At 31.5% G+C, this 10494-nt stretch overlaps 1 protein-coding gene across 2 annotated transcripts; it reads right to left on the bottom strand.

Annotated features, from left to right (window-relative positions):
- Positions 1–708: 708 nt before the first annotated feature.
- LOC105109739 (polyadenylate-binding protein-interacting protein 7-like) lies at positions 709–5858 on the bottom strand. 2 transcript variants are annotated; one of them, XM_011004533.1, is made up of 6 exons: positions 5614–5858; positions 4005–4911; positions 2824–3280; positions 2653–2723; positions 1874–1998; positions 709–1410 (listed from the first exon to the last, which is right to left on the bottom strand). In XM_011004533.1, exons 2-6 carry the CDS (start codon positions 4851–4853, stop codon positions 1107–1109), a joined length of 1806 nt encoding a protein of 601 aa, XP_011002835.1. In that variant the 5' UTR covers positions 4854–4911; positions 5614–5858; the 3' UTR covers positions 709–1106. The 2 variants fall into 2 exon arrangements, with proteins under 2 accessions (XP_011002835.1, XP_011002836.1); XM_011004534.1 differs by having other exon boundaries at positions 1319–1410; positions 1805–1998.
- Between the last annotated feature and the right edge of the window lie 4636 nt (positions 5859–10494).

A 10494-nucleotide genomic window follows, 5' to 3' on the forward strand; every position in this document is an offset into this window, starting at 1 on the left:
CTATACAAAATAATAGAAAAGTAACATGATATATTCGACACAAAAAACGCTCCTGATAAGAAGCTTATATATGCTTATATTTTAAAGATTTATCTCAATTAAATCTCTACATAAATAATTGCTCCTATCATATCCTTACCTCTTAGTTAAATCTCATACTCATAATAAGCCATTCAGTAAGATTTAAGCCTGCTAGCTTTACATGATTTATAAATTTATTTTTTAAACCAAACATTTCACTTACGCAATTTGTTTACACACACACACACACTAAAGGTTATTTCTTGCATTAAAATACATCATATACATGAGTTTAATGTTCGTGTACACGAAATAAAAAATGTTAAAAAACCCCTTTAATTGAAAATTAAGTTACAAGTTCAAACTAGCACAAGAAAGGAGAGATATAAGGAACAAATGAGAGAATGGCCATTGATATTTGTTACTAATGCTTTACGTTTATTGGAGACTGCATAGCCACAGTTCCCCTTCGCCTTCCAGGCTCCAACAGGAAAGAATTTACAGTGTTACCGTGCTACAGCACAATTTCAGAAGTGCAATCCATTTGGAAAGCTGGTTCATGCAGTGACTATCACCAGCAGACCAAACAGTTTTAACGTCACCACAACTGAACTTTCACCCATTTTAACCGATAATCAGTGCTCATCTACCCCAGATTGTAATCCAAAATTTTGCAGCCATCACACATTAGTCATACTTGACGAATTGCACTATCATGTAATTCAATTCTATCAGTTACATCTGGGAAAAAGAAGGAAAAAAAAAAACTGTGACAGAAAAATAAGTTACAAAATTAACAAAATGCAACGAGCTGCAAAAGTTCGGCTCATGTAGGTTCCCTAATCGCTACCAAAATGTAATTCTGCTGTCAACCTGTTAACACCTTAATGATACACTTCTGCTCCCTTTTTTTTACCTTTTCCCTAACTTCACATTTTTTCTCTTTTTTTATTTTTTCAGGCTTTCAACTACTTTCTCTTCAATATCTTCCATATACAGATACAAGAATGATTTGATGACTATGGCTTGGGTTTCGCATTGTGTCAAAAAACTCCTATACCTCATCATGTTGCTGTGATGCTGCTTCAATACATCACTACTCGAAGCAGCCCTGGCTGTGGTTCAGTGTAGTCAAGGCCCTCTTCTTCAAGCAGGTATCGCTGTACAGCAACTGGAAGTCTTGCGGGAGTGCGAGCACCCCTAGTGTGATGGCCTGTTCCAACACATATATAAACCTGCAAACGCTGATCTGCTGCCCGTGCTGTGCTCCTCAGAATACTCAACTCATGCTTTAGCACATGAATGGCTTCAGTTACATGCAGCCCATGAAGGTCTATCATTCGTTCATGCCCTCTCCCAGTTCCCTGCATCTCTAGACTAGCTGGATTCCTGGAAACAAAGTTCAGGCAGAGAGTAAGAGAGAACAAAAACCAACTATTAGCTTACCAAAAAAGAAAACAAAACTCCAAGATCTCAGAATTAATGAACACAAAAACGAGAATTTCTAGTTATGGCTCTTCACAGCAGACATTGCTGATGCTGCTTGAAAAAACAGGTCCCCGCAACCAAGAATGCAATCAAAGGACGAAATGGAAAATGGAAAATGGAGGGTAAAATGATTTTAGAAAATGAAATGATCTAACCAGACAAGCACAGCATCATTTGCTTAAAGGAATTAAAAAAAAAAGGGAGAAAAGCATTTGTCAGACATGAGGCATCAGCATGTCACAGCTAACACTAAAACAGATGATCAGAAGAGGGAATGAGGCAAGAAAGGAAAAACCTATCCTCCATCGATCCCAACACATCAACCTGTCATGGCTGAAACACACAGCAACAAGAATTGACAAACCTCTGGCGATAGATGGATTCTTGAGCTTTTCCATGAGCTTCCTTCATATGCATATTGTGCAGTTGTCCTTTGGCACTCAATTCCTTTGCCAGAGCCTTATTTCCAATGAGGTAAGCTTGACGTGCCTGTTGTGAGATGAAAACCATTACAGCTTTATGATTTGATTTTTTTTTTTAATATTATGCTGGCATATGACAAAAAAATCAAATAATGAATAAAGATTGGAGCAGACTTGCACATTATTGGTCACCGCAGTCAGCATGCATCAAATTTGCTGCATAATAATCTAGTACAATATCCACCGCAGCAGCACATCAGCAAAAAGTTTAGAAGCAAATCTATCAGCAACAGTTGCTTACCCAGCATGTTTTAGGCTGATAGCATGCATGCTTGCCCGTGCAACTTGATTTGTTCTTGATCCTAGGTGAGCATGTACAACTGTAGTTTGTTCTAGATTCTGTTATTTAATTTTCACCTTAGGATCATCCAATAGCTTACTGTTCAACTTGGAATTCAGTTGAGTTTAATTTCAATCCTGCTTGAGACTTAAGAGGAGGACATGGTGGGTTTAGAGGTCATCTAGGAGACTTGTGTAAATTATAATCCTGATTTCTGCACTATAAAGGGCCATCATCAGTCCACATACCTCCTTATGAGTTATGATGACCCGTACACCTTTCTCAAGCCAATTTTGATCATGGTTTGATCACAAAACACCTTGATGGTCAGAATAAGAAAAGTTTAAACAGTGTAACAGCAAACAAATCTTGAGGATATACCTGTTCAAGGTATGCATTCCTTAAACGTGCATGATCACGAGCTTCTTCCCGCATCTCAGAATACATGCTTGCTGCCATCTCAACAATGTTAATGGAAATATACACAGGAAAGGCATTCCCGCATTAAAAAGGTTCATGAACTAAGTAATTGTGTTGACCAAGGAATATTACCCACTGCTTCTCCAGTTTCAAGCCAGACAGGAGCTGCTTGGCCTGACCCACGACTTTGCGACCTATCTGCATAAATGCCTCTCCCATGCCCACCACTATAAGCACTAGCCAAAACATGGGAACTTCTGCTTGAGCCAACAGTTGAATCAGCAGAACCATTTCTGTCATGGTTCCACAAACTAGAATCTTGAGAAGCCAATTTCCTGACAGCTGATGCAAAATCCACAGCACCTCTAGATGAAAAGGAAGCACCAGACTTGAATATAAGCATGTTGTCTTTGTTAGAAGATCGATAAGGAATGCCAGCTTGCTGAAGATCATCTCCAGCATATTTCGAAGGACCATTCTGATTATCTGGCACGGTAAGTGCTGGAAAGTCCAGTGCACTGATATTGGGAGTGGGAGCTGACAAAGTCTTCGAGTTCGTAGTCTGATTGAAACCACCATCAACTTGGAGCTACAAATAGAAGACAACATGTAACATAACAGCTCAATATACAAAGCAAGGCTAAGTCGCATGCACAAAAAAATGTAACTCTGATCTGCAGAATCATTCACGAATGGGATGAGGGGTTTTAGCTACTTCATGGAATATAAGAAAATATGTTATCCTTGAGGTCAAGGACTGGCGCTCCTACCAAACCACATTTACACAACTATTGCAATGGATATTGCACATTAACAAAAGAAACCTCAGATCTTCAATAGGAGGAAAAGACCAAAACAAATGGACTAACCCCCTGTTACCAGGCACAGTGTCTTAACAATTTGAGGTTACACATAAGCTATAGTCCCATTGGGTCACCAAAAACTCTCGGGAGCAAACTCTTCCCTGCCAAAATAAGGCATAAGAGGCATTGGTCACCAAAGTTAGCGTCCAACCAAATAGCAGAGGCACTGCATCTCCACAAAATTCTTGAATGGGCAGCAAAAGAACTGTTTACACTGTATTTATTCCAATAAATAGAAGTTGTGGGAAATATAAACAGTTTGGATTGAAAATTTCAAGAGAATTAATGCAAATACAGAAACAAAATAAAAATGCATCTTGCAGTTAAGCAAAGCGCGTGCAGGCACATCATTTTGACAATGCATTAAAATAATACATCATTGTAAAAGCATTTGCAAAATGTGATCCGGCCAAATTAAATGTGATTAGAGACAAGGAAAAAGGAGTTCACCTCTAACTGAGTGAGCATCTCAATAGTGAGATTTAAGTCACAGGCATTTGCAAAATAAACTTCCGCCAGGCTTTCAGCAGCAAACCCAGGGAATTGTGAAGCCAAAAACTCCAAAGGGTTTATTTCAGTATCATCCACTATTGCATGCTCACCTAATATTTCACTTCTGAACCCATGTCTAGAATTTCCATTGTATGGATGTACCTCCCTACCATTGCTAAGAAGTTGATCACTGTTAGCAATTTGCTTGTCCCATGGCTTAGTTGGCAAGTTCAAAAAACTTGCTGAAGTAGGATCTTCCCCATATGAAGCAACAGCATATCTCATATTTTCACTGAAGCTGCTACCATTGATATGATGTGGTGATGGTTCCTGCTGCTCAGTCAAGACATATCCACTTCTGGAGGAGGCATGGAATCTCGGCACTTCACTACTGTCATGTAAAGACAAGCCTGCTAAAGAGAGCCCTCCAAGTCCCTGAGACTCATCTTCACCCATGACCTTAAAATCAGGGGTGATATCATCTGGGAGCTGGTGACGCCAGAATTGATGGGCCTCATCATCAGAAGCATTAGAAACAGATGATTCTGATCGATCAAGAACTGATTTCCCTACAGTTCCAGAAGTAGCGAGTTTCGCTGCAGCATCTGTCGTTTTTGAGGTACTTCCAGATGGAGAAGAGGATGATCTGAGGGAAAAGGGAACAAACTCTGCAGCATTTGGGTTCAAGGTTGTAGCCTTGTTTGGAAGACTAAGCTTTGTATCGTTGGGTAAAGAACCTTTCTTGGATAAGTTCATTTCTTTACTAAAATGGAAAGAAAGAAGAGAGAAAAGGAAATCTACATGCATAAAAAGAGACTGATACAAAGAATAACCCTCCTGAGTTGCAGTAGGCTTTATCCAAAACCTGTAAAAAATTTTCATTTAATTATACTTATCAGTCAAACATACAAAAAGAAGTACAAATCCCATGACACACCCGCATGCATACAATGCAGTCCTGGCCACAGTTGACCTCAACAAACCCTGCCTGAAAAGGATACCAAGATCTCCAACAGGCATATCTCAATTGAAAATTATCCTAAATGAAGCAACTTTAGCATACCCATTTTCAGTGTTCAGCTTTTACAATTACACTAAATATATCGTGTAAATAGAACAGAAACTTCACTACAATATTCAAATCATTTTCAACCCAGTAGAAGCACAATTGAATGCTCTGAACCATCAACGAATCAGCACAAAATGCATACCGTGTGAATAAAAAACAAATATTTTCAGTAAAACAGCGAGTCAATTGCACTAATTAGGACCCCATAGCACAAAACAACACTTCAAAACCCATAATTGATTAAATACTAGGTTACAGCTCATGAAACACAAACAAATTACCTCAATTTGAACCCAAAAACCAACAAAGAATAATTAAATCAAAACCCCATAAAGTTATTTTCACAAAAAACGAATAAAAGCAACCGTTACAGATCAATCACCATAACCTACACAGTCAATCCATAAAGATCTCGAACACTAAATAGCTAAAACCTAAAGAAGAAGAAAGATCTATTGTAAAAGTCAAAGACGAAGAGAAGCATACAAATATATATACCTTTGCGAATCAAATCAAATGGATCCATTACAAAAACAGAAGATAAGATCCGATGATGATAAGAGACTTAATTATAGCTATTTCAGAAATTTTGGTGGTTTATCTTTTTATTTTTTCTCCCTTTCTTTCTCTCCTGTTATTGTGTCTATCTATTCTACAAAGAATTATCTTCCGGCTCCCCTTCTCCCTCTATTCTTTTTATTCTCTATCTCAGTTGTTGTTATTATTATTATTATTATATATAATATGTAAACATATATTGCTTTCTTTATTCTCTCTCTCTCATATATATATATATATATATATAGACACACAGTAGCAAAGACAGCAAGAACCACAACCACGAAAATAATTATAAAAAACCCTTCGCCACTCGATTGGACCTTCCTATCTGTCTCTCTCTCTCTATCCAGTCTTCTCTTGCTGAGCTATTGAGTATTGACCCTTTGATTTATTTATTGTTTCTAATAAATTAATTATTAGTTTGGGATTGGGAAAAGTAAAGCACTAGCCCTTTTTTGACAAGTTAATGTTACTCCTAATTTTCTCAATTCGCCCTCAAATAAATTATTTACGTGGTTTAAATGTTTGTTAATAATTAATACTCGAAGATTAAGAATTTCAGGAATTATTTAATTTAATGTAACCTCTCTTTTTTGTCAAACTAAACTACCAAGTTTTTTTTGTAGTTTAAAAGTGTTATGGTTTTTTTTTTCTTTTATTGTTACATGGTAATAAATAAATAGCTAACATTATATATTATATAACATGTCGGTCAATTTTTTTTAAAGATAAAAAGATGCAAGCAAGTTAACTCTTGTCAATTTAATTAACTTATAATTTATAATATAAAATTAAAATAATTTTATAAAAAAAATTACAAACCTCGAGATATAATAATTTAATATCAAATAAAAAATAAAAATAAATTTTTTAAAAAAAATATGAGTTAACTTGTTTAATTATCCACAATATAAAATTAGGATAAAAAAAAATTTTTAAAAAAAATTAAAGTTAATCAATACAAAAACATGTATTAACCCAAGATATCTTGAGTAATCTATAACTCAAGATAACACCATATAAATAAAAGTGAAAAAAATCACAAAGTATAAGGTCTAATAATCTAATGTTAAATATACAATTAAAAAAATCAATTTTATAAAAAAAATATAAAGAAAAAACTTATTTAAACTCGGACTAATTCAACTAACTTGTGAACCGTAATATGAGATATATATATATATAAAGGATAAAAAAAAAGCCATAGTTAAATCAATAAAAAACCATTAATAAAAACTCTAGTCAACCGGGTTTAACTTGACTCACCTGCGACCTAAGACAAACCCATTTAAAGGTAAACATAAAAAAAAAAAAATAATGAAGTTCAAGATCCAATAATTTAATATTAAATGATGAACTTTAAAAAAAATTAATTAAAAAAAAAGTAAAAAAATAAGTTAACTCGACTAACCCACAACTCAGCATATAAGATCAAGATAACAACATAGAAAGGAATGCAAAATAAATCACAAAGTTCAAAGCTCGATAACCCAATGTTAAAGAATGAAATTCACAAAGTTCAAGGCTCGATAACCCAATGTTAAAGAATGAAATTAAAAAAAAAACTAAAATTAAATTGGGTTAATTTTCAAAACCAGTTAAATGAGTTATAAAACTGAAATTACTCCATAAATAAAAAAATAAAAAAATTATGAAGTAATATTTGTAATCATAAAAAATTAAAATAGTAAAAAAAAATAGAAACCAAAACAAAGAGAGCCAAATATAGTATAAAAATTAAATAATAGAAAATATTTACAAATTAAATTAAAAAATAAATTAAATTAAAAACTTACAAATTAAATTAAAAAAGAATAAAAAAGTAAATTATTGTTACTCCTAATTTGCTCAATTTGCCCTTTTTTGACAAGTTATTGTCACTTAGACTTTTCTCAATTTGCCCTCAAATAAACTATCTACCTGTTTCAATGTTTGTTAATAATTAATACTTGAACATTCAAAATTTTGAGTATTATTTAATTTAATGTAACCTTTTTTTTATCAAAACTATGCTACCAAGTTTTTTGTAATTTAAAAGTGGTATATTCTTTTTAGTTTTATTTATTTTTTATCTTTCTTTATTTAGTGAATATAGTAACAAATAAATATATCATATTATAATTTTTTAAAATGTAAAAAAATACTCAAGCAATGATAATTCAAGTTAACTCATGTTAACTTAATTAATTTATGACCCATGATATAAAATTGGAATAACATTGTAGAAAAAAATTTAAAAAATATATAAATCTAATGTCAAATGATAAAATAAAAAATAAAAAATAAAACTTGAAATAAAAAAATATAGGTTAACTAGACTAACCAACTACCCATAATATGAGATCATGATTAAAAAAATTAATTAAAAAAAAACAAACTAAAAAACATCAAAGTTAAAATCAATAAAAAAAAAAACTTGTGTTAACTCGAGTTAACTTGATTAATTTGTAACTTGAGATAACCCTATATAAACAAAAATGAAAAAAATCATAAAGTGCAAGGTCCAATAACCTAATTTCAAAGGATACATTTGAAAAAAAATTAATTTCATAAAAAAAATAAAGAGAAAACCCATTTAAACTCAGGTTAACTCGACTAACATGTGAACTATGATATGAGATAAAAAAAACCACATTTTTTTTAAAAAAACCACATTTAAATCGATAAAAACATTCCACATTTTTTTTTAAAAACCACATTTAAATCGATAAAAACATTAAAAAAACTCGAGTCACTTGGGTTAACTTGACTCAACCCATGACCCGAGACAAACCCACATAAAGGAAAACATAAAAAATAACAAAGTTGAAGGCCAAATAATCTAATATCAAATCATAAAATTAAAAAAATCAATTTAAAAAAAACTTATAAAAACTAAGTTAACTCGACTAACACGGCTCATGATATAGGATCAAGATAACCACACAGAAAGGAATGCAGAACAAATCACAAAGCCCAAGGCTTGATAACCCAATGTTAAAGGATAAAATTAAAAAATCAAGGCTTGATAACCCAATGCTAAAGGATAAAATTAAAAAATATATATTTTAAAAAAAAAGAACCTAAAAAGATCGAAGTTAAATCAGGTTATTCTTCAAAACTAGTAAGATAAGTTATAAAACCAAGATGACTCCATATAATGCAAACATGAAAAAATTATGAAGTAAAATTCATAATTATAAAAAATTAAAAAAGACAAAACAAATAGTAAACAAAACAATGAGAATCAAATTAAGTATGAAAATTAAATGAAAGAAAATAATTATAAACTAAATTAAAAATAAATTTAATTAAGAAAATAATAAAAAATAACAATTAAAACAATGAGGACCGTACTTAAATAAAAAAATAAATGGAAAAAATGTTGAGGTGTAAAGTAGAAAAACAAATCAAGAAGATGATAAAAACATGGCAATCAAAATAATCAAGACCAAATTGAAAACAAAAGTTAAATGAAATAAAATACTTAGGGATGAAATTGAAAAAATACTTTAAAAAAAAAAAAGAAAAACTAAATAGCAATAAAAAAATGAGGATTGAAATAGAAACAAATACAAGCTAAAAGACACAATTAATTTTTGAAAGGTATAGGGTGAAATTTGATGTTAGGAGAGAGAAGAAACGGAAGAAAAGAAAAAAACCCTAGTACTCTAGTTTATTTTTATTTATTTTTTACTTTGAAGTATAATTAAGTCATGTTAATGCGTAAAAAAAACAAGAAGAATGATTCAACTCCATTCAATTTGATAATACGAATTGAACCTTATAAAAGACTATTTTGCTCTCTAATCTTAACTTTATTGGTTATTTTTCTTTAGGATGAAAACATAATTTTTTTTTATCAATATAAAATAAAAGATTGATCCTAACTTAAAAAGACTATAAGGCTCGTGTATTTCAATTAATGTTTTTTTTTTACTGTCAATGATAATTAAATTATTTTACAAAAAAAAAAAGATTGATTTACCCTCACTCACTTTGATAATACCAAGTGAATCTCGTGAAAAATTCATTTTACCACCCAATCTTAACTTCTTTGTTTTGTTTTTCTTAAGGATAAAAACATTATTTTTGTAATAGCCCTAAAATTTATAGCAATATATTTGAAAATTCACAAAAAAAAATTTGACAAAAATTTCGGTAGGGTTTTCCCTCATTTAGCCTATCCATAATTATTGACAAAATCAATACCAATCCCTAATAAAACCATTTGCACAATTCAATTCTTTTATTATACTTTAACTTTTCTCAATCAACAATATTTCACATTTTTTAACATATCAATTTAAAGAGCAATCATGTTAACTATAATAAAGAAAAACAATTATTTTAACAATTATATACATAATCAAACATCATAGATTTAATGTACCTTCTTCCACCATAATTAATCTCTTCAGTATTAATATTAAGCAAACGATATTAACTATATGCTTGCACACACACACACACCTAATTATACAATAGAGTACAAGTTTAACTAAGTTAATCCATTTAAGGTCATACATACATAACAAAATGACCTTCAAAATATATAGGAAGTATTTAATATTATTATTGATTTACATGTCCAAAAAAGCTACTAATAGTAAGAGTAATCATTAAGGTTATTAGGATGCTCGATATTGAGATGAACCTGCACTATGATTCAAAAGATAACTGACCCGATCAAAAGATTGATATCTTCTTTCAAGTGCAAGAGTGTCGAAGTAATAAATAACCCGGCAAGACTAGAGTCGAACCACAAGAATGTTAATTATACAAATTATAAATAACAATTATAAACAACAATAATAGTAACAACAACAACAACAACAA

This window comes from Populus euphratica, unplaced genomic scaffold, assembly GCF_000495115.2.
Source record: "Populus euphratica unplaced genomic scaffold, PopEup_1.0 scaffold229.1, whole genome shotgun sequence".
NCBI classification, from domain to species: Eukaryota; Viridiplantae; Streptophyta; class Magnoliopsida; order Malpighiales; family Salicaceae; genus Populus; species Populus euphratica.